This window comes from Argopecten irradians, chromosome 4, assembly GCF_041381155.1.
Source record: "Argopecten irradians isolate NY chromosome 4, Ai_NY, whole genome shotgun sequence".
In the NCBI taxonomy this organism is placed as follows: domain Eukaryota; kingdom Metazoa; phylum Mollusca; class Bivalvia; order Pectinida; family Pectinidae; genus Argopecten; species Argopecten irradians.
In genome coordinates, this window is record NC_091137.1 from 50,163,000 (window position 1) to 50,188,679 (window position 25,680).

General features: G+C 36.8%; 3 protein-coding genes across 3 annotated transcripts in view; 1 reads left to right on the forward strand and 2 right to left on the reverse strand.

Moving 5' to 3' along the window:
* Positions 1-2,711, reverse strand: part of LOC138322342 (uncharacterized) — a 50,282-nt gene extending 47,571 nt beyond the window's left edge. Inside the window, exon 1 of the mRNA XM_069266380.1 lies at positions 2,156-2,711. Coding sequence (XP_069122481.1) covers positions 2,156-2,500 — 345 coding nt within the window. The 5' untranslated portion in view covers positions 2,501-2,711. The remainder of the gene's footprint in view (positions 1-2,155) is intronic.
* A 7,139-nt stretch (positions 2,712-9,850) lies between these two features.
* On the forward strand, positions 9,851-14,918 carry LOC138321954 (ankyrin-3-like). The gene is made up of 3 exons (XM_069266003.1): positions 9,851-11,192; positions 11,526-11,730; positions 12,626-14,918. The coding sequence occupies exons 1-3, from the start codon at positions 10,142-10,144 to the stop codon at positions 12,942-12,944; spliced, it is 1,575 nt and encodes a 524-aa protein (XP_069122104.1). The 5' UTR covers positions 9,851-10,141; the 3' UTR covers positions 12,945-14,918.
* Positions 14,919-17,832: 2,914 nt separating this feature from the next.
* LOC138321955 (uncharacterized) lies at positions 17,833-24,808 on the reverse strand. The gene is made up of 2 exons (XM_069266004.1): positions 23,987-24,808; positions 17,833-18,874 (listed from the first exon to the last, which is right to left on the reverse strand). Exon 1 carries the CDS (start codon positions 24,542-24,544, stop codon positions 24,005-24,007), a length of 540 nt encoding a protein of 179 aa, XP_069122105.1. The 5' UTR covers positions 24,545-24,808; the 3' UTR covers positions 17,833-18,874; positions 23,987-24,004.
* Positions 24,809-25,680: the final 872 nt, after the last annotated feature.

Genomic DNA, 25,680 nt, shown 5'->3' on the forward strand with positions numbered 1-25,680 from the left:
AGAACCTAAAGGGAATGTAGACCTTACTGTGGTGTATCTCTCACAGAACCTAAAGGGAATGTAGACCTGCTGTGGTATATCTCTCACAGAACCTAAAGGGATTGTAGACCTGACTGTGGTGTATCTCTACCAGAACCTAAAGGGATTGTAGACCTGCTGTGGTATATCTCTCACAGAACCTAAAGGGATTGTAGACCTGACTGTGGTGTATCTCTACCAGAACCTAAAGGGATTGTAGACCTGACTGTGGTGTATCTCTACCAGAACCTAAAGGGATTGTAGACCTGCTGTGGTATATCTCTCACAGAACCTAAAGGGATTGTAGACCTGACTGTGGTGTATCTCTACCAGAACCTAAAGGGATTGTAGACCTGACTGTGGTGTATCTCTCACAGAACCTAAAGGGATTGTAGACCTGACTGTGGTGTATCTCTCACAGAACCTGAAGGGATTGTAGACCTGACTGTGGTGTATCTCCTCTCACAGAATCTAAAGGGATTGTAGACCTTACTGTGGTGTATCTCTCACAGAACCTGAAGGGATTGTAGACCTGACTGTGGTGTATCTCTCTCAGAAACTAAAGGGATTGTAGACCTGACTGTGGTATATCTCCAATGGTTCCATTTCATGATACACTTACTTTATTACTATACCATCAATTCTAACATATAAAGCAATGTTCATTACCGGTACTGGTTTTTTTCTGTTTCCAGGTGGAAGAGTCAAGATACAATGATAATGTGAATGTAACAAAGTTATATCAAGATAAAACTTTGTGATTTATAATTAGGTCAGACTTACTACATATCAAGTATATCCTATGCAGAGATATGGTTTGCCTACAATGTTTACTCCTCAAACTTTATCTTTATGGTACATGTATTCTCTTTGTAATTTTTTCTTCTGTTGTATCTCAGTGGAACAACTAATTTGCAATTGTGAATTTCAATGAATTTAATGTGTCATGAAAATATGTAAGGAGTAAAATATCATTTATTACATAATTTGCTTACACCAATCTGTATATAATGAAAGATAATATTTTTAACTATTAACCCAACCGTTCAATTAAACCTTGTTATATTGCACAGTTCCAAATGTTATATTGCACGGCTTTAGGAACACCTCTCCGTTGTTATCTAGTTTTGTAGAAAACTACGAAGACTTCCGAGAAATCGTGCATAATAGTAGGTAACGTAATCATGATGTCACAGAAGAGCCACATTCAATTTCTAGTCAGAGGTCATCATCACCGCTGTTTGTGGCACATTGGTAACTGCACATGATCGATCTACTTGTGTTGATGATATCAAAATTGTTGCACTTTTAGATTGTGTAATAAAAAAAAATACTTGTGCAATATAACATTTGTTGATTACACCTCCTCTGGTTAAATATTATGAACTAGAGCACAGTAGCCCATGAAATGTTTGTATAATATACCAGGTATATGAAAAATAGTTAAAACATTTTGCATCGATTAAATATTTTTCAGGGTTGTCCCAAACCTTGAAAGCAATCCTGAAAGCACTAGCAATTAGTGACTTTTTTGCATTGTGGTCCAGGCAGCTTAAAAGAGATTGTATACATGTAGTTGGAACCTCATATCCTGCTAAGTGTATGTACAGTACAGTATAACGACTACATAATGTATCTGAAGCTGACATCAGATCATTTTGCATTTTGTATTGATGAGTTAATATTACACATCAGCAACAACAACAATGCTGAAAAACATTCAAACACATTCAAACACACGAGTACATTGTATATGCATGTGTGATGCTGATAAAGAAGAAAAAAATGCTTACAAAAAATGCAAAATACATAAAGCAACTCCAATTAACTAGTTTAAAATTAGATCTTCTACAAATGCATACATGTACATTTATTTGTACATTTAATACATATTAGATTGACATTATCTTCATTATGATGAATGTACATGTAGGTCGATTACTAGGTAGATGTAGATGTATGTTGCTCCATGTAGATTTTCATGAACGGACGGTTCACAGGGATCTAGTGACAAAGAAGATCCATTTTTCATTAGATTGGCAGAAACTATACAGTATAGGATTGATGTTGTATGTACACTTACAAATGTATGTACATTGTACTTTGTAAATGACCTGCCAACTGGGGATATATATACCTCGTGAGATTTAATAGGACGTCCTCTCGTTTTCAGTGATGAGTGTTGTTTGACTTTGGATGAAGTCTTTCTGCCTGCGAAACCACTTGATAAATTAGACCTGGTACTAGTTGGCTCCCTCAAGTGACCGTTTATAAGTTGACCATTATGGACGTGTTCATCATGATCATCTAGCGGGATGTCAACTTCAACTATCAAATCAGGATCGTGCTCATACAACAGGTAGTAGTCATGATTGTCGGACGGTAACGCAGGATCATGACTACAGGGTTCACCAACATTATTTTGGTCACGGTAAATTTTATCCGTCTGACTGGACGAACCCTGCCCTTTCAAATCAGCCATGTCTAATCTGTCTACTTGGTCCTGTTGGATTATGACAACGGACGTAATTTAAAATTGAAAGTGTGCCAATCAGTTTTAAAAGTAAAAGGGTGCATGTGTATTACGAACAAGGTACAAAAGCACCCGTGCACACTTAGGTGTATTATCCTTCCTTTGCAGCAACGTTGTCAACCATGTTGTTTACATTTTTTCACTCTCACTTTTCAACTACATCCGCTTGCTAAAGTAAACCCACAATGGATTTTTTTAAATGCCAAATAATTATAAAATGTTCAACGAACGTTGATAATACCGTCGTTTACGTTATTTCATTTGTTAATAATGGATCTTTTGAAAGTTATTAGCAGTATACATATATAAATAAAACAAGAGATATCACTACGCTGTAACAAGGGAGATAACCACCCATTGATAACTGTTTAAGGTTGCGCACTAGCTAATATTAAGTTTCTACATCGTACACAGATGATCATGTGCTTATTGAAATTTTTCAGTAAAATTAATGAATAGTGCTACAAAAAAATCTCAAAATAGGTCTAAACATAGGAGTTATTCCAATACAACATGTTTTTATTGCTACGTATCAGTAATAGGAAAACCGTGGTTGTACTACATGTACACGCAGTACTAGTACTATCCTAGTACATGTGCAATATATATATATATATATTGCGCATGTATACAATATACACGTGCATTGCAATCTACATGTACAGGCGCGTACAATGTACATATAGCTACTACAGACTCCCGTATATCCACATCATTTTCATGTTAAAAATGGGCCACATAACGATTATACAAGAGTATAAAAATAATAATAAATAATGCTTTTACCTGCATGATCGCAAGCTACACTTGTACATGTACATTGTATAGTGTCATTGTATTGAGGATTCGTTATACATATACATGTACATGTATATCAAATTAAAGGCAGACACAATTTAATTTGATTAACGAAAGAAAAATAATTCATTTATGGTAGGCTTGAATGTCATCACATGGATCTGATAATAAGTTACAGTTTATATGATTACATTTATGTACCCATCAGAGTGCACTTGGACCATTTTAGACGTTTTAGAGGTCTACATCAAAAATCGGTAAAAAATCATACTAGAATACCTTACGTAATACCATACGTGTATATAGGGCACGTTCTACTCCTTAGATCCATGTGCATTTTATTAGCAATAAACAACAAAGATTTGTTTCGAGATTTAAATTTGGAAATACAGCGTATGACCGAAAATCCGTAATAAATCAAATGGGCTGAAATTCTCACCTAGGATACAAAACGGTGTCGGCGAGCTCAAGCTTTTGATATAGCACTGCGCTCTGGCCCTACACCAGACATCTATCTGTCATAATGTCTAAGTCTCGTGTCAGGGCCAGAGTATCTCGGGCTACAAGGATCGAATCCGGGTGTCTCCTGTCACTTAGTGACAAGTGTGATAACCATTTCATCTGACAGGGATTTTTATCAACATTACATGCTTTATCTTTGATATAGTTTACAATAAGGCAGTACAGTATATAAAATCAAAATAAATACTGAAAATCATGATTGCCGTCCCTGCATATCTGGACACTTTAGTATTGTAGGTGTATTCAGCATATAATTTAAATCGTGCTTTAGCATGACCATTTGTAAAGTTATAAATGATAACACAAGTATTGTATAATATACAGTGTTATTTTCAAAATAGTCTATATACATCATACGACGGCATTTTTATACTCATCAGACACCCTCTCTCTGGCTCATTCCACACCATTTCTCTCCAGCTCACTCACTCACATCACCTATCACATTTCAAGCTCACCGTCGACTAGTCACTCATACGAAAACAAAAACGTGACCCCAAGGAAACAATCCCTGTAGGTGTATCCTATGAGAAGTCGTATATAGCCATAGGATTGCCATATTAGGGACCTACGATCCACCTAAAACGACAGAAACAAACAAATGTAGTTACGGGGAGCCTTGATTACACCTTAGAAGAAAGAAACATACGACCATTGATTGATTGATGGGACTTAACGCCCTTTTCCGGTTATAACCGAGCCTAGGACACGACATCCTCGATATTCCAGGGGTTCCGATCACTTACGATCTCTACACACCTGGACTCTCTCATAGTAAAACTGGAGGCAACAGAATAGAACAGGTAATTTAGTCCTTTGATGAACATCAAAAGAGCCGTATAACGGTACACTGTGGTTGACTGTGTGGCTTTGATGTTAGGCGTCGCTCTCTGTAGTCTTCAAAGGAAATCTTTGCTAGCCTGTGATTGGTCAAATGTTTTCCACTGAGCTGCCTTCAATTTCACTATGAGATAGTCCAGGGGTGTAGAGATCGTAAGTGATCGGAACCCCTGGAGTATCGAGGATGAGGACACGACCAGAAATGAACTTCGTTATATATAACAACTAAAATCGATCTTTCTAAATATTAATATTTTTAATACTTATATCTTTGCATTTCTGCTCAAAAATAACGTTTAATTATTTTAACAGAATACATTGAAGTTAGTTAATTACATTCATAAATTAACTTGGATTTATATTTTCACTTACAAAGTGGAGTATGGATATTTTTCGTTTTATTTTATTTCTCTGTGAAGACAAGTTCGGTAACTCTGTTTTCTAAACTTTCTTATATCAGACCTGTATACCATTGTGATACTAGTGATTACTACTGCTAACCCCTGCAATAGCTGATAGCGGCAACAATGGATTAAACAGGTCTATGGTAATTTGGTATTTTTACAATAATGCCACATGATAATGTTTTCTTGTACTTATATATGATGTGTGGGGAGTTAACTCAAAACTTTGATTTACATGTATCATAAACTGTTTCAAGAGGACAAATGTATCGACGAGATACATGTACGAAACATTACACATGAATGTACACACCAAAAAGTCCTGCATCACACTGTCACAGAAGTCAAAATTTAGTGAAACATAAATCAGTGATTATAAAGATGATAAAACAATTAAATAATTGCACCACAGACACCAATATCCACCAACAACAGGGATGAAGAATGTGGTTGGTAATGTCTTGAACAGTTTGCCAGAAGCGGCCGTAAATACAGAACCACGAAAGACTTTGAAAACCATGTACAGTAATTACTGATACGTTTTTGGATCTTGAATGTAATTAACTATTTACAACATATAATATATAATATGTCTTATGTATGATATGATGGACAGCGTCTGTCAGGCAATGGGCATTATCACTGTGGGTATCGTACACCGGATATTGCTATCAACGAGGCGAGGCCTGTCACAACAAGGGTAAGTTTTACAATATTTGCACAGTTTTAATGTAATTAATGTATCTGTAACTATTGTCCAGTTCAAGCTTATATTTGATAGATAAAAAGTAGCCAAGAAAAATCATACAATAATAATTTATTCGGGGAAACAACAAGTTCAACAAAACATGCATGAGTGAGAGGATAAATTAATGAAGTTCACATGTGTAGATCGATCTGCTATTCCAAGGTCCATGACAGATATGTAGATCCTCAGGGTTCTAAAGCCGCAGATCGATAAAGACAATAGGAAAGTTTACTATCCAAAACAATGACGAACATGATTTCATCGGAAATTTTCTACATGTTTACCTTAACAGTTCTTTATATATATACAAACAAAGGTTAATTAATTAATGGTATATTTCAAACAATATTATCTTGAACGGATAATAGCATCTTTAAAAGGTTTCTTTTAACTCATGTCGTGGCCAGAAAATTGGTCTTCAGTGTTATTAATGATACGAAAAAAAAACTTTTGGAAACCGGTTCGCCCCAAAGAAATATCGATAATGCTAATCTACATGTCATAATATCTTACCGTACATGCACAACTTATGTACGCGGTGATGCAACATCACAGGGGCCAGACAATATTGGCTTTAAACATTTTGACATATCCTTATTTTAATGGGAATTAAGCACGTTAAATAAACAACGGTAAAAACAATATGGTAGAAAAGTAAACTGTTAAGTTCTACGTACAGATAATCCCCCTATCCCAAATCTTTGTATAACACATCTGAGCACAACACATGTAATAGGGATAGAACAATATGTCACGGCCAAGATCCGACTTATAGTTTGTTTCCCATTTTTTGGACATACTGATTTATTTAAAAATATCTAGACGTCATTAACATTGGAAGCATATTAGTTTGACTTACACATATGTACTGTTTTACTGGACTGGAATGAGTCATAAAACTGTCATTTCCACTTCTTATCCATAAATCATATATAGCAAATTGAATGATTCAATCGGTCTAACCGTCTAATTTAGCCCTACGAAGATCGGCTGCTTCCAGCTAAATTGTCCCAATCGGATCCCCTCGGAGAAATTTCCGGTAACCTTCGGAAATATAACTATTTCCAAAGATTGATGGAAATGTCGCGATTGAAATTGTCCTACACGAGTTACTTCCCTTGACCTTCTTTCGTTTGGTTGTTTTAAGATTTTATTTCGGATATTTGCTGAGTATGAAATAAACGTATTTCTATTTAAAAGACGAAATCAAAAGTCATCGTTGTTTGTACGTACGTATGTACGATGTAGGCCTATATAGCTACCACTCTTGATCTGTCGTAATTTCAAAATGCCTAACGATAGTGAACATTTTTTATGGACTAATGAATATTTTAAATCATCTTCGATACTCCAGGGATTACTATAACTGTCGTACTATCTCATAGTAAAACTGGAGGCAACAAGTCCTTTGATGTACATACACTGTGGTTGACTGTGTTGCTAAGTTGGGCGTAGCGCTAGCTCTCCCTGTAATCTTCACAGGAAATCTCTGCAGACATGTAATTGGTCAGTTTGTTTTCTCCTGTACTACATTGAGTTACACTATGAGGTAGTCCAGGGACTAAAGTCCACTACACTCCGTTTATACCCCGGGTCACACAGCGCAATCGGCGCTTTATATCTAAATATCAAAATAATGCACATTTTTCGTACTTCATTTCAGAAAATTTTCCGCTACACGGCGCGTTTCCTTAAACGTCCAAGCAAGTAATGTTCAAACCTTTATCAATGAAAATTTGATACACGATCTAGACTAAAAATGTCCATAAAGGGATTATATTATTTAAAAAAATGTCTCTTAAAAGATTAATTTGTTTAGCAGGACAATCATTTCATTATTATTTTGAGTTACACGATAAATGTGGCGATGGTGTTAATCCGGTATGTTCAGATCGAGCGGAGTTGCATAATGGTATGCAGACATTCATAATAATCATTTATAAATGCAGGTAACTTTAAATCGAAAAATTCACGTGTTCAGAAAGCTTCAAAATCATCAAAATACATTGTAGACTCATCTCAGCCATTCTAAATCATAATATTTTTCCCGGAGCAGACCACCGGACCTTCCAAACAACAAAATCTCGCACTCTGGTGGGTCCATGATTATATAATCTGTAACTAATTCTCAGATTACTGTGGTCCAAGGGTTACACCCCTTCCCCGGAAAATGTTACGATTTGAAATGGCTGAGATAAGATTTACGATGTATTAAGATGAACTTGCGAGTGCCGAAGGCGCGAGAAATGTTTTTTTTGTTTTGTTTTTCTTTTTTTTTTTTTTTTTTTTTTTTTTTTTTGGGGGGGGGGTTCCGGGTGTCTCCCTCAGGGAAAATCATCAAAATACATGTCTCAGCCATTCCCGAGAGGCCCCCCCCCCCCAAAAAAACGCTCGGCACTCACAAATTCATCAAAATACATAGTAAAACTCATCTAAGCCATTCTAAATCGTAATATTTTTTCCCTGAGGAGACCCCGGACCCCCCAAACAGAAAGCTTCAAAATCATCAAAATACATTGTAGACTCATCTCAGCCATTCTAAATCGTAATATTTTACGGAGCAGACCACCGGAGCAGACCACCGGACCTTCCAAACAACAAAATCTCGCACTCTGGTGGGTCCATGATTATATAATCTGTAACTAATTCTCAGATTACTGTGGTCCAAGGGTTACACCCCTTCCCCGGAAAATGTTACGATTTGAAATGGCTGAGATAAGATTTACGATGTATTATGATGAACTTGCGAGCGCCGAAGGCCCCCCAAACACCAATTTCTCGCGCCTTCGGCGCTCGCAAATTCATCATAATACATCGTAAATCTTATCTCAGCCATTTCAAATCGTAACATTTTCCGGGGAAGGGGTGTTACCCCCTGGACCACAGGGATCTGAGAATTAGTTACAGATTATATAATCATGGACCAACCAGAGTGCCCTTAGGCCATTTTTAGACGTTTTAGAGGTCTAGATTAAAAAACGATAAAAATCATACTCTACCTCTACCTTTAGCGGCTACAAAAACACATTTCTAGTACATCGTCATAAAAAACGGTTACTACCGTTGGAAAGAGCGATAATTTTCCTTTCAAAATCATCATATACATCTATACAAAGTGCCGTCATTAAGGCGATATAAGCCCCATTATGACAAACATCTTGAAGATCATCTAATTAAAAATTCATACTGGCTTCATGGCCGATATAATATGCATGAGCGAGGCTTCGCCTGCTCTTATTGGCCGGCTATAAAAAGCCTCTCTTCTCGGGACGTTGTACTATTCAAATATATACATCTGTGGACTTTTTATAAAACGTCTAAAAATGGTCTTAGGGCACTCTGGTGGGTCCATGATTATATAATCTGTAACTAATTCTCTGATCCCTGTGCCCTGGACCCCCCCCCCCCCCCCCAAACATCCAAAATCTCGATACTTCGGGAGTTACAAAATATTGAGGACCTTTGCCCTTCGCTGTTTGCTGTTTGGCGCAGTGATAATCAACCGACGCGCGTAATTAGGACGACGGCGCGAAACATAAAACGACCCGCGTTATGAAAATTAGCATTTAATTAACTTAAATTAAATTGTCAAGAATGAGATGGTAGTTGTATAGTGTTAACGGTAAAGTTAATAACTTTTGTGACTCTATAAAATAATCAATTTTGTTTTACATTCCCATTTTAAGAATTAAAATGCCGTTTCGAAAAGTTGGTGGCCCTTTAATCCCTAAGCATAAGATGATTTGAGAAAATTATTATGAAACATCATAAATTCGTTAAAGGACTGATGATGATTTGAAATATACATTAACATATGTTCTCATTAATAAAAAAACAGGGAATTTTTAGGTATTTGAAATAGGTATTTGAAATGTAACTTAAAAAAATAAGAGGTTGTTTCCGCCTGATCATATACATGTAGTTATAACATATGTATAACTGTTATGTAGTGCAAGCGAGATAACTCTAATTTATCTACACATTTCTTGCACAACAGGAAATGGAGCAGTCTTTTTTGACGCTGGGCAATTTTCATTGCAGGTGTATACTTTTTTCACAAATAATCGATTTAAAGTTAATTGGTTTCATCATATTCTTAACATAAAATGCCTTAAGGATAGATTATTTAAACGAATTGCTCAATTGTAAAGCCATTTACTATGTTAAAAGACGAGGAGTTCCGAAACATTCACACAGAAGAGTTCCACAACACTGTGACTCACATCACTTCGTTGTAAACATCGATCTTCTCTACGACGTTACGACGCAGATTGTGAAATGGAAACAGATGAGAATTCCGACGTTATCACGGCTGTTCTCGCAGATGATGTGGATTCTCTGAGAATGTGCTTGTCCAAAGGTTGTCAACAAAACGAAATTGACAAGGCTCTGTGTAAAGCTTCACTCAAAGGAAACCCAATTATTGTCAATGTTTTGTTGCAAAATGACAAACCAAAACCCAATGTGAGATTTACAGATGACCACAATCAGCGCCCCATTCACTGTGCGTGCACTGGGGGTAATGTGGAGGTTGTAAGGCTTCTGTATCAGGCTGGCTCGGCTATCCACGCAGCAGACGAACTGGGACAACACCCGTTACATATTGCTGCCAAACTCGGACATGTCGACGTGGTCCGATATTTGTTGTCAAGAAGTGCACATATCAATTCTAGTAAAACATTCGAAGTACAAGCAACGCCACTGCATCTGGCTATAGAAGCTAAACAGTTGGAATGCGTCGAAGCGCTGGTAGAGTCTGGTCGAGCAAACCTCAATTGTCGAACCTCTCGCCTAGAGGGTGGCCATACACCACTTCACATGGCAGTTAAGTGCAAGTTCTTAAAAGGGGCACGATTCTTATGTGATCATGGCGCCGATATCAATGCAGGAAACACACTTTCGAAGACCCCTCTGTTTTTTGCTGCTAGCATGGAAGAGCCTGAATTTACGTTGTGTTTATTGGCAGCCGGAGCGGACGTCGAGGCCAAAACGACGCATGGCTGGACGCCGTTAATGAATGCAGCCTGTAATAACAGAGCGGAAAACGCTGAAGCCTTGATAGAATATGGCGCAGACATTAACTGCTCTGGAAGTAAATTTACTCCTATCACTGCAGCCGTCACCGCGGGAGCCGACGACGCCCTCAGTGTGATCCTAGCCGCAGGGGCCAACCCAAACGAGACAACACCACGAAGCGAGCATCCTCTATTGCAGGCAGCCTCAATCGGAAACCCTCATTGTGTGAGGCTTCTGTTGGATGCAGGAGCCGATATTGACGTGAGATCGCCGAAAGATGCTACTGTATTGCATAGGTGTCAGAGAATCAAATGTAAGTTTCAAACACTATCAAAATCGTCAGAAATGAAATCAAAATCATCGTTTCTTATAGTTTTTGTATTTAAAAGACGTCTTCTTTTGTCACCTTTGATAATATACATGTAGATTCAGATTTGCTGATGAGGTCACATGTTCATCTTCTGAAAGTACATTCACAAAATGTTTTGCTCATCATTGCCTTATGGAACTTTAGAAAAATCTAAAATTATTCTTTTTAAGGTTTAAGGTAAAGAAATACTACCATCATGAAGTGTTTTTTTTGCTTCTTTTTTTTTTTTTTTTTTGTTTGTTTGTTTGTTTTTTTTTTTTTGGTTTTTTTTTGCAGATGGCGAAGCACGTGACGAGGTGGTGCGCACGCTTATTGGGGGTGGAGCCCAGCTGAACGTGTACAACGCGGAAGGCTACACCCCTCTTCACAACTGTGTGTTTCAAACTACATTGGAAAACTTCTCTCTCTCAACACTCAAACTCCTAGTTATGGCAGGAGCCAGGGTCGATCTAGGAAGACAAAGCAACAAGAAAATCGGAAGGTTAGCAAAACTTGTGATGAATATAAACACCAACATCCAACATCAATGGTTATATTTTGCGAGAACTTAATATTTTGCAATCATTTTGGCCAAAGACGAAATCCTTGTTTTGGCGGAAATTAAAGGTCCAATGTCCGTATCTTTCTTATTTTTTTCACGATTTAGAAGAATGTTGAAAAAAAAATCCTGTTGTAAATCATGCAGAGACAGGACTAAATCGAAGTCAAGATGAGCGATAATGATTCGGAATAATTTTAAAAAAAAATCCAATAGATATTACGTATCGCTAGTTGGGTCCCACTAAGTCAAACAAGCCGAAGTTAGCCGACATTGTAAAGTCTTTGCCGAGAACGTCATGTAACTACGTAACGTCTGTCCGAACTCCTCCGAAAACGGGTCATGAACTCTCCGACTTCCGTTCGGCAATAGTCGTAACTTCTATGGCGACCAGTTTAAATTGAAGGCATGTTTACATGTATTTTAACAATTGCTGTACCAAAGTTATTAAAAAAACCATTATGAATATTCTTTAATATATCTTAATTTCAAATACATCTACAAATACTAACAATATCGGAGTCGAATTTAACTTATTTGTTGATAGTTACGTATAGTGTGGCTTTTAAACCTTATTATTGGAAACAAGTTTGTTATCACAGGGATATTAGTTTTGACCTACCAGAGTGTCCATAGACCATTGTAGACGATTCAGGGGTCTAGACCCATAAACTGTAACTAATTCTCATATCCTTGTGATTTTGATTATATCGGGTCAAAGACTTTATGTCGAAATTATTTCTCAACTAATTTCTCTCCGCTTGATTTTTTGACAAATTTGAATTTGACTGCCTCCTGTTGTTGGTGGTGTGACGTGATGCCTTTTGTTTTGTTTCAGGTCAGGTTTGTTCAGGAACTCGCCATTGTGTTGGCTAGCCTGGAACAATTACATTGAAGCTGCTGAGTATCTAGTCCGCTGTGACTGGTACGTACGGGATGAGAACTGGATGTATCTCCCAGGGAGATCGCTAGAACACGAATCTTTTAACCAGAAAATACGACATTTGGCCCGACAACCTTTCTCACTGACGTCATGTTGTCGCTTGACAATTCGTGAACAACTCCGTCTTTCCTCGGAGGACCGGGAAATCCTTACTCGTATATTCCAACTTCAGCTGCCGAAGTCTATCAAATGCTTCCTTAGTTTAGAGCAATAAACAGCTCCGTCTAGTCTACAAAGGAGTGTTGTTGCTAAGTTTCCATGTGGATGTATTATGTGTGTCGGATAGAACGTGCGAAATATAAAAAGTGTATATGCATCCTTCTCAACCTTAGATGTGTATGCCTTTGTAAAATCGAATCCGTTCACCATTGCTCCTATAACATGCTATAAACACAAGTAAACATAATGACAGCAGTGGCGTAGGAAGCTGAAACCCCTCCCCCCGCTACCCTGCGGCCTGCACCCACAGGAGATACTTTATATACTCTTTTTCCAATATCTGTATAATCCTCATATACATCTATAGACAGTGGCGTCGATAACAGAACATTAATGAATACGAGAATTACCTTAGGAGCGCCGTAGTCTCTCTAGTTTAAGGATTTCTTGGGGTCCGGGCACGGGGGCCCGTAACTACTGTTTATATTATAATATATATTTTCAGTCACTGGGTACGTTATATAATATAAACAGTAGTTACAGGCCCCCATGGTTCGCGAGTAACCCCCGGGAAAAAAATACGATTTAGAAAGACTGAGATGAGTTTTAAGATGTATTTTGATTGTTTTGTGAGCGCCGAAGGCGCGAAAATTGTGTGATTGGGTGGTCCAGGGACGTGCAAAACTGAAAGATTTTGCCAAAATTTACAAACGACATAACAATCTACGAGTCAACAGTAATATCTAATGTTTGGGTGATACCCACACACTGTTAGTAACAAAGTTATATTCAACTACACCTAAGAAGTGATGAAAAGACATACAGAATCACTAGTTTAAACAGGGTCTTAAATATTTAAAGTTGTATGGTCTACCACTTACGCTCTTTTTGTCATAGTAAAAACTGTATAGGTGCTATACACATTTTTCTCCGTCTGTCCGAGGATTAAACTTTTTACTTTTACCACTTTTTATTAAGTTGCAGCACTGGAAGTATTTAAATTATAAAAGCGAAAAAAAATTTAACGTGTACATTCGGGAATTCCGACAAAACCCGAAGGTACTGAATATGGCAGAGATTGAAGGCGTTTTATTCAAAACCAGGAATATACACTATGATCCCTGGAGAGTTGGCTCTTTTATAGACTGACGTATGGTTTTGGTGAGCTAAATCATCAAGTTACATGTCCATATTCAAATATCAAATGTTAAAACGACATATCGTTACAGTGAAAATTACAAGAAATACAACTTTAGAAGAAAAAAAAATAAGAAGATGGTACACTAATTTGATAAGATCGTATTTAAAATTGCCAAATTCCAGAATAGCAGTTAGAGAAACAACACCACTGGTACATATGTACGTTTTTATGTTTTTTACAACTATTTTGAGTTACTGCCCCTAGTTCGCTATATACATATATGTATGCAATCTAATTAAAACTAGACTTGTAATTCCGCTTCACTTACTTACGCTCAATATACAAGGTATGTAGAGCATCGTATACATAGTGGAGCGGAATTACAAGTCTGATTTTAATTAGACTGTACATGTATAGCATTGGAATACTGGACCGTTTTCGTTTATTCTGAACAACCGGCCGTTTGACCGTTTGTTAAAGTAATTATTTCAAGAATAAATCCTGACGAACCTGTAGCTTCTGTTGTAGCGGAAAAGATATCACCTTCTGACTGACTTTTCTTCTGACTGAAAAGTCAGTCAGAATGTGATATCTTTTCCGCTACAACAGTAGCTAGACGAACCTGCAGTTTTTGATACAGGCCTCTAGGGGGTTTTGTTAAAGCTCGCCTGAAAACAATTTAAAGTCACCAGGTCCGTCTTTAAATAATAATAATAATAATAATAATAGAAAACGGCCTTGTACAAACGGCTGAACTGTTTTGGTGAGTATACTGAAGGGTCCACTCTCGACCATTCATATCTATTTATTATATTGATGTGCTTAACATAACACTTTGTTAATTGGGCTTTGCTCAAAAGAGCAGCTTCATAAAATTGTGCAATATTATTCCAGTTTTGTGTTGTTTATGCTTGGTTATATAACCACAGGCGTTTGGCTCTATAGACATTTTTCTCTCCATATATGTAATACTGTGACACATGCATGCATGCATAGTTGATAGCATCCTCTAAACTCTAGGGTTTCCGATCACTTACGATCTCTACACTCCTGGACTATCTCGTAGTAAAATTTGAGGCAACTGAGCAAAACAGGGTTTGATGTGCATCAAAAGAGCCGCATAACAGTACACTGTGGCTTTGGCGTTTGGGCGTCTCTCTCTCTGTAGTCTTCAAAGGAAATCTTTGCAGACCTGTGATTGGTTCAGATTTTTCCCTGAAGCTTGGTCAACTGCTGTAATTATACCAGTTTATAAGAAAGGAGACCGTAGTGACCCTGCCAATTATAGAGGTATTAGTCTTTTTAGCTGTATGGCAAAACTTTTTACATCAATTTTAAATAATCGTCTTATACAATGGTCGGAATCAAACAGTGTTGTTACTGATGCCCAATTTGGGTTTCGCCCTGGATTAAGTACAGTTGATGCTATTTTTGTGCTCCATTCTATTATTACTAAATCTCTTAATGATAATAAAAGATTATTTTGCTGTTTTGTGGATTTTAAAAGAGCTTTCGACTCTATAGAAAGATACAAATTGTGGTTTAAATTATCTCAACTTGGAATTAGAGGAAACTTACTCAAAACTATTAAATCGATGTATAGCCAAGCAAAATCTTGTGTAACTGTAAATGGGAGATGTTCAGATTTTTTTGTAATCAATATGGGCCTCGCTCATGGAGAAATTATGTCACCGATAATGTTTTCGTTGTATGTTAATGACTTTGAAAACTGTTTTATAGAACATGGAGTAAATGATTACCAATTTGGTGAGTTAAGCCTTTTTCTCATGATGTATGCTGATGATTTAGTTTTGTTTGCGGAATTTGCCAGAGATTTACAAAACATGCTGGACAACCTACATGATTATTGTGAAACGTGGAATCTAACTGTGAATGTTGAAAAAACAAAAATAATGGTTTTTAGAAAAAGTGGCAAGTTACGTAAAGAAGATTGTTGGTTTTATGATGACAAACAGTTGGAAGTTGGAGACCAATTAACGTATTTGGGAGTTGTGTTTAAATTTAATAATAAGTTTAATGCATTACAAAAAAGTTGTCAGAACAAGGGCGAAAGGCTGTGTTTGCTTTGTTTTCAAAATGTAGATCTATGCAAATGAATTTTGTTACTCTTTTAAATTTATTTGATACATATGTTAACAGTGTATTAAGTTATGCATCGGAAGTCTGGGGCGGCTGTAAAGCTCCAGATATTGAAAAGATACAGCTTGAATTCTGTAAAAAGGTATTACATGTTAAAAAATCGACATGCAATGTAATGGTTTATTTTGAACTTGGGCGTTTTCCTTTTTTTACACCAGAAAGTATCGAATGATAAAATACTGGTTGAAAATTATAAATTCTAATAACTGTATTTAAAAAACTGCCTATAATGTTTTATTGAATTTACCAAAATCGAACAATGTATTTAATTGGGTAGAATGTGTTAAAGATATATTGTACAGTCATGGTTTTGGTGATGTTTGGGTAAACCAGCATAAAGTTGTTCCTTCAAATATTTTACCAATAATCAAACAAAGAATTAATGATATAGCTTTTCAAGAGTTGTCATCTATATTAGAAAACTCTTCTAAGTGCTATTTATATCGTCACCTGGTGAATCAAGTTGTTTTACAAACTTATTTGACAAAGTATATCCCAAACAAAAATCGTATTGTATTGACAAAAATAAGGTTATCGGTACATAACTTGTGCATTGAATCTGGACGTTTTTCAATTTAGATAGAAGTGAGCGTGTTTGTAAGTTTTGTGACCCTCATCGTGATATTGAGGACGAATATCATTTTATTCTTATTTGTCCAATTTATCAAGATATTAGAAAGAAATTTATAAAAAGACATTATTGGGAAAAACCATCTGTATTTAAATTAACCAAACTTTTGAGTACTACAAATATAAAAGAATTAAATCTACTTAGTAAATATATTTATAATGCAACTATTTTGAGAAAGTCATTAATGTAATGCTTTGTCCATTCTCCACTTATCCTGTATGTATGCTAATTGTATTTTGATATTATTCTTTGTAAAAAGCAAATAAATTGAAAAACTTAATGCGAATAAAGAATTTGAATTTGAGTTTAGATATTTTCCGCTGAGCTGCCTCCAATTTTACTATGATTAAGTCCAGGGGTGTAGAGATCGTAAGTGATCGAAACCCCTGGAGTATCGAGGATGAGATGCTAGATACACACACTTTCAAAGTAGGGTAACTCTGCGAAGTCTATTGGTGCCAAATTAGATATAAAAAAATATAAAAAAAAATGTATTGTGATTCAACGCAATACATATACTCCCTTGTTAAGATGCAAGCTATAATAAGTGGCATTCTACTGCCTCAATGTCATGGCCATGCGGATGTATGTTTCTGGTTAGACGTTTAAAGATCTTCACGTATTTAAACCAAATCGCCATGAAGAACAGAATTGGACCGAACGGCGTTAAGGCAGTAGAATGCTACTTGTTTAAGCTACTAATAAATAAATGACCTTGATCTAATGTCAAGGTTCCAAGGGTCAAATTTGCTGACATTTTTGAATTTCTTAGTAGAATAGCGTGCGGAGACGACGATTTGTCAAAGATAGTTAATGAATGACCTTGACCTTCTTTCAAGGTTAAAGAGGTCAAACTGTGCTAACCAGGAGACGAGCTCTATAGTGTTTTCAAACAACAAGCGTAAAATGTTCAGTCTGCTTGGTAACACTGTTTTTGTTTTTTAAATCTAATTTTGGATTAACAACATACCAAATTCACCATTAGTTGTCTACTTAATGACTAAAAAAACATTATCGAAGTACGTTATTTATTTATTTAATAACTTAAACAACCGAGATAGAACAATATCCATTATTATAATAAGATAGCAATTATATATTAGGAAAAAAGTAAATAACATGTTGAAGGACACCCACCAGACGAAAAAACCTGTAGCTATAATACAAATGTTCATTTAAAACACGTACTATAACTGTAGCTATAATACAAATGTTCATTTAAAACACGTACGATAACTGTAGCTATAATACAAATGTTCATTTAAAACACGTACGATAACTGTAGCTATAATACAAATGTTCATTTAAAACACGTACGATAACTGTAGCTATAATACAAATGTTCATTTAAAACACGTACGATAACTGTAGCTATAATACAAATGTTCATTTAAAACACGTACGATAACTGTAGCTATAATACAAATGTTCATTTAAAACACGTACGATATTTAAAACACGTACGATAACTGTAGCTATAATACAAATGTTCATTTAAAACACGTACGATAACTGTAGCTATAATACAAATGTTCATTTAAAACACGTACGATAACTGTAGCTATAATACAAATGTTCATTTAAAACACGTACGATAACTGTAGCTATAATACAAATGTTCATTTAAAACACGTACGATAACTGTAGCTATAATACAAATGTTCATTTAAAACACGTACGATAACTGTAGCTATAATACAAATGTTCATTTAAAACACGTACGATAACTGTAGCTGTAAAACAATGTTCATTTAAAACACCTACAATAACTGTAGCTATAAAACAAATTTTCATTTAAAACACGTACGATAACTGTAGCTATAAAACAGATTTTCATTTAAAACACCTACAATAACTGTACACATCGAAGGAAGTCCGAGTTGATGTGTGATGTGTTTAATATTTGCACTGTTCCGTATACTCATGACTTTGATTGGATATGAGAGAAAAATGTCAACCAATCCCGACGAATGTGGCTAGTATTGTCTAAGTACTAACGTCCCTGGTGGGTATGGACCAGCGGCTGCTGGCTATAAGATGACGAGTTGGACATCTGGAAAAATACAACAAATACCACAATTTATAAAACACATACATTGTATCACAATTTATACCACACATACATTGTATCACAATTTACACAACACATACATTGTATCACAATTTACACAACACATACATACAAAACATACATTGTATCACAATTTACACAACACATACATACAACACATACATTGTATCACAATTTATACAACACATACATTGTATCACAATTTATACAACACATACATTGTATCACAATTTAAACAACACATACGTTGTATCAATTTATACAACACATACATTGTATCACAATTTACACAACACATACATTGTATCACAATTTACACAACACATACATACAAAACATACATTGTATCACAATTTACACAACACATACATACAACACATACATTGTATCACAATTTATACAACACATACATTGTATCACAATTTATACAACACATACATTGTATCACAATTTAAACAACACATACATTGTATCAATTTATACAACACATACATTGTATCACAATTTATACAACACATACATTTTATCACAATTTATACAACACATACATTGTATCACAATTTATACAACACATACATTGTATCACAATTTATACAACACATACATTGTATCACAATTTATACAACACATAAATTGTATCACAATTTATACATTTCATATATGATGTCTGGTACTCCAGAGTATCTATCCGTCATAATGTCTAAGTCTGGTGTCGGGGCCAGAGTATCTATCCGTCATAATGTCTAAGTCTGGTGTCGTGGCAAGAGTATCTATCCGTCATAATGTCTAAGTCTGGTGTCGGGGCCAGAGTATCTATCTGTCATAATGTCTAAGTCTGGTGTCGGGGCCTGAGTATCAATCTGTCATAATGTCTAAGTCTGGTGTCGGGGCCAAAGTATCTATCCGTCATAATGTCTAAGTCTGGTGTCGGGGCCAGAGTATCCTGGGATGGATATTGAAAATACTCTGAAGAGTCTATTCTATGTATAAAACAGGAAGAAACAGTTCCCCAGCCGTGTACGAACTAACACATATATTGTCGCCATTCAAGTGTGACGAATTGACCGGCTATTCCGGCGAGTCTCACACAACAACTAATCTGTCAACTGCATTTAATTAATAAAATAAAACTGGGAATGAAATATAAGGTATTTAATCTGATTGATAATCTGAGCCCCCTCGCCAGGAGATAGATCAGGCGATATACAGATAAGAGGTCTGCAGATTACTAGCTGGCTCAGGTAACTACAAGTACCTTTGTTTGTCTGTTTACTGGTGTAATCATGAGCATCAGTAAAATAAAGATAAGTTAAAAAGGATTAGGATCGCGATATGCAAATTAAATAATATAACTTGATTTATTTTTATGTGCATGGAACACTTTTAGACGCTTTTTGTACCGTTTTACTGGAGGGGTTATATCCATCACCGTCCGACAAAACCGATTACTACACTACGACTACACGACTTTATTACTGAGTAGGGTTTATCATCTGGTAAGAAGAAGATTGTGATCAGTTTCCCACGATTATTCTAAAGATATCATCAGTACATTTAAACGAACATTATCCTGTGTGCAATATATCAACTGAACTGATCGACTTCAAATCGCCCTTCACGACACTCTTTTGATGTATGAATATAAAACGCCATAGCTGCCTTAAGACTATAGGTTTTATTGCATCACGCCCCATGTGATAGCATGTGATGCTATAACATGTGGCATAATGCTATAACATGGCGACACGATGCTACCACATGGTAACGTGATGCTATAACATGGTGACATGATGCTATAACCCGGTGACATGATGCTGTAACCTGGTTACACGATGCTATAACCTTGTGACACGATGCTGTATAATGGTGACACGATAATAAATATGGTGACACGATGCTGTAACCTGGTGACATGATGCTATAACATGGTGACACGATGCTATAACCTGGTGACACGATGCTTTAACATGGTGACATGATGCTATAACATGACGACACGATGCTATAACATGATTACATGATGTTTTAACATGGTGACACGATGTTTTAATCTGGTGACATGATGCTATAACATGGTGATATGATGCTATAACATGGTGACATGATGCTATAACATGGTGACACGATGCTTTAATCTGGTGACATGATGCTATAACATGGTGACACGATGCTATAACATGGTGACATGATGCTTTAACATGGTGACACGATGCTTTAATCTGGTGACATGATGCTATAACATGGTGACACGATGCTTAACTGGTGACACGATGCTTTAATCTGGTGACATGATGCTATAACCTGGCGACACGATGCTATAACCTGGTGACATAATGCTATAACATGACGACACGATGCTATAACATGATTACATGATGTTTTAACATGGTGACACGATGTTTTAATCTGGTGACATGATGCTATAACATGGTGACACGATGCTATAACATGGTGATATGATGCTATAACATGGTGACATGATGCTATAACATGGTGACACGATGCTTTAATCTGGTGACATGATGCTATAACATGGTGACACGATGCTATAACATGGTGACATGATGCTATAACATGGTGACACGGTACTATAACATGGTGACACGATGCTTTAACATGGTGACATGATGCTATAACATGGTGACACGATGCTATAACATGGTGACATGATGCTATAACATGGTGACACGATGCTATAACACGGTGCTATAACACGGTGACATGATGCTATAACATGGTGACACGATGCTATAACATGGTGACACGATGCTATAACATGGTGACACGATGCTATAACATGGTGACACGATGCTTTAATATGGTGACACGATGCTATAACATGGTGACACGATGCTATAACACGGTGACATGATGCTATAACATGGTGACACGATGCTATAACACGGTGACATGATGCTATAACATGGTGACACGATGCTATAACATGGTGACACGATGCTATAACATGGTGACACGATGCTATAATATGGTGACACGATGCTATAACATGGTGACACGATGCAATAACATGGTGACACGATGCTATAACATGGTGACATGATGCTATAACATGGTGACACGATGCTATAACATGGTGACACGATGCTATAACATGGTGACACGATGCTATAATATGGTGACACGATGCTATAACATGGTGACATGATGCTATAACATGGTGACATGATGCTATAACATGGTGACATGATGCTATAATATGGTGACACGATGCTATAACATGGTGACATGATGCTATAATATGGTGACACGATGCTATAACATGGTGACATGATGCTATAACATGGTGACACGATGCTATAACATGGTGACACGATGCTATAACATGGTGACACGATGCTATAACACGGTGACACGATGCTATAATATGGTGACACGATGCTGTAATATGGTGACACGATAATAAATATGGTGACACGATGCTATAACACGGTGACATGATGCTATAACATGACGACACGATGCTATAACACGGTGACATGATGCTATAACATGGTGACACGATGCTATAATATGGTGACACGATGCTATAATATGGTGACACGATGCTATGATCTGGTGACATGATGCTATAACATGGTGACATGATGCTATAACATGGTGACATGATGCTATAACATGGTGAAATGATGCTATAACATGGTGACACGATGCTATAACATGGTGACATGATGCTATAACATGGTGACATGATGCTATAACATGGTGACATGATGCTATAACATGGTGAAATGATGCTATAACATGGTGACACGATGCTATAACATGGTGACATGATGCTATAACATGGTGACATGATGCTATAACATGGTGAAATGATGCTATAACATGGTGAAATGATGCTATAACATGATGACATGATGCTATAACATGTTGACATTATGCTTTAACATGGTGACACGATGCTAGAATACGGTGACGTAATGCAATAAAACATCTAGTCTTAAGGCAGCTTATGGCGTTCCATATATGGATGCGAACATGTTCTAAATTTGACACTTAAATTTTTGACGCCGATGAATAGTTAATATCGATATTTGATGCCGAGGAATCGTTTATAACGTGACTTGAAGGCGAGGAATTGTTTAAAGCGAGACTTGCCACAAGGGAATCGTTGAATCGGCCTTGAGACACGTTTGTAAGTTGATGTGTCTCGGACAGAAAGATAAATGTTATATATGTGTCGCATGGTACATGTACATGTACGTCGTACAGAGAAGGCTTTGGCCGTTTCCCTAGACTCTTCAAAAGCGGATGTGGACCTCAATTCAGATTATGGGTACCATACCAAACTTCATTATTTCTATAATGTATTAGGTATAAAATGCGCTATAGTTACAGTTTGAACAATAGGATGTGTCAATAACGTTTACTTACACCAGTAGACAGGGATCACGGACTGTGCGTATTAATCCAATAATTTGTTTACATCCCTATACACATTTCAACTATTATCCTCTCCTCACAATGTCAATATTTCATTTAAAACGAGGCTTTATTGAATCAGAACGTGCCCACGAGTAGCCCCTATTGAGGTAATCCAATAACCTGTTTAATTGTTAGAACAGGTGCTGCCATTTTGTTGATCCTGCTAATTGATGTGTTACACTTACACTATAGACTGTTTAATATGTCCATGCAAAGTTTGGCTTTTAAAGTTCATCCGCAAATACAATATTATGTACAAAACGTCGTCACTTCTGCTCTTCTGGCTTTGTTTGTTACACCAATTGCGTGTCGGATACAAAAAAACAAGAGAGAAAATATTCACCTCAAGGACCTAACAAAAACTGGAAGTCATTTGATGAAAGTTCACTATTCAACAGTTCACCGCCAGCAACACCGGTACCATGTCACTGGTTCGCGTTACTTGGAATATTGGTGGAAAATTCTATCACATAAAAATCTCATATCTTTCTTACACCGATCCCACACGAGACCCATTCTAACTCGACCCTCATCCCGCCCTATGAACCCGATTCTAAATCCGACATTCTGTCCGAGCCAGCAATATTATTACTGTGGTGTATATCTTGACAATTACACAGACTCTATTGATTGAAAGACAACACTTACCTGTTGCTATCGATAACGTCACGCCTGGACCATCGGAAGGGGGATGCTTGCTTCCCGGAACAGCGTCATCTTCCCGTCACGTGTTAGGTCAAACTTTTCGCGTCTTTTCATAGCACTCATCCGGGTGTTTTGTTCGAATAGTCTTTTCACGATGTTATCTACCTCTGTTTTCGGTAGTTTACGATAGCTGGAATATTTGTCCGACTTATCCTCCTCGATCACGTCCTCCTTACACCTCAGTAGGTTAATGTTCTCGTCTGACACGCCGACGCGAGCAATGGTCGGCTTCATCAGTCTCGTTACCACGTGATTCACAGAGTGTCGAGAGAAATTCCGAAGAGCTGGCGCCTTTGGAACCAGGTGTCTCCCGTCTGTTACAAATTCTGTGGATTTTAAGATATTTTTCTTTAAGTCTGAGTTTTCCCTGCTGATCCGTAACATGTCGAAGTTTGGATAGTCCCCACTGCCTCTGTACTTCATGGCGATAGGATAACCGCTATACATGTACCGAACATCATTGTTCAGGATGTATTTGTGTGTGATATGAAACTCTCCCATGCTGGTATGAAGTCAGTTCCAATAAAACCTTTAAAGTGAAAAAGCTTTAAACAACAGGTGGTAACGTTCAAAAGTCCGTACTTTTATGGCGTTAGATGCAACAGGGCACCTTCACGAACAAGCAGTCTCCGATGGCGCTACAGAACACAGCGTCACAGAGACGTACAGTGTAGTCCACCCTCGGCGCTGGTCGCTCCAACTGTTGGGTAGCTACCGTGTGTCCACATATAAACCTAGTGTGTATTGGGTCTACCTCACGCGCTGTCGGGATACAACGTGTCCTGTATTAGGTGTGAAATAAACTGACATCATGTATAAACAGTCGTGTGATTTAACAGCGTTGGAGAGCTAGGACGACTTGTTGTCCGTCACTAAGATTACATGTAAGACAAGAAGATTTCTGTCTCTATCTGTAAATCAACCAATTGCAACACATATTAGAAAATGTCCAACATTTTCTCATCGTTAGTTTCCAGGTTCAAGTTTGCTTGGTTTTTTTTATACATATCACAGTTTATATTAAAGGGACAATTCAGTCTAAGAGAACATTAAAATTTGTACATATTTCGGAAAAAACCCAGTTCTAATGGAAATTAGATTATTCGGTTTTACTGTGATATGCCTGAAAAGCCCATGGTTGTGACATGTGTGTAGATGTTCAAACTCGCTCGCTGTCCGCCATTACACATTGTGGTCGAACTTCTTGTATGCCGAACCCTGTCCCTTGCTCGTAGAGTAATGCAACTTTTGTCTAGAACTGCTCAAATCGCTCTGACAGTAGTGTGTTTACCTTATTAGGTGAATTGTCTTGCCTAAAAACCATTTCATCACCTTCTCAGTGGTTATGTAGTTTATTTGCTTAACGTGCGTGACTTTGGCTCATGCATGGGTACAGCGGCCATATTGTACCTACTTAATCGTATTGATCAATGATTTGATATTTCAACGATATTAATTGAAATACTAAACAATGATGTGGAATTTGTCAATATTTTATGTTATATGTTTCATAAGAAATGTAGAACAATACATTTATGCCATTATGCCATATTTTGCTTCTTGGTTATGTAAAAGAATTAGCCTGAGCGAATTGTCCCTTTAAATGTACAACCAATTTAAATGATGGTTTAAAAAAC

Coding starts and splice junctions, on each gene's coding strand:
- LOC138321954 (XM_069266003.1), top strand. CDS start 10,142: ATGGAAACAGATGAGAATTCCGACGTTATCACGGCTGTTCTCGCAGAT. Junction 11,193..11,525: donor TAGGTGTCAGAGAATCAAAT/GTAAGTTTCAAA, acceptor TTTTTTTTGCAG/ATGGCGAAGCACGTGACGAG. Junction 11,731..12,625: donor AGCAACAAGAAAATCGGAAG/GTTAGCAAAACT, acceptor GTTTTGTTTCAG/GTCAGGTTTGTTCAGGAACT.
- LOC138321955 (XM_069266004.1), bottom strand. CDS start 24,544: ATGGGAGAGTTTCATATCACACACAAATACATCCTGAACAATGATGTT.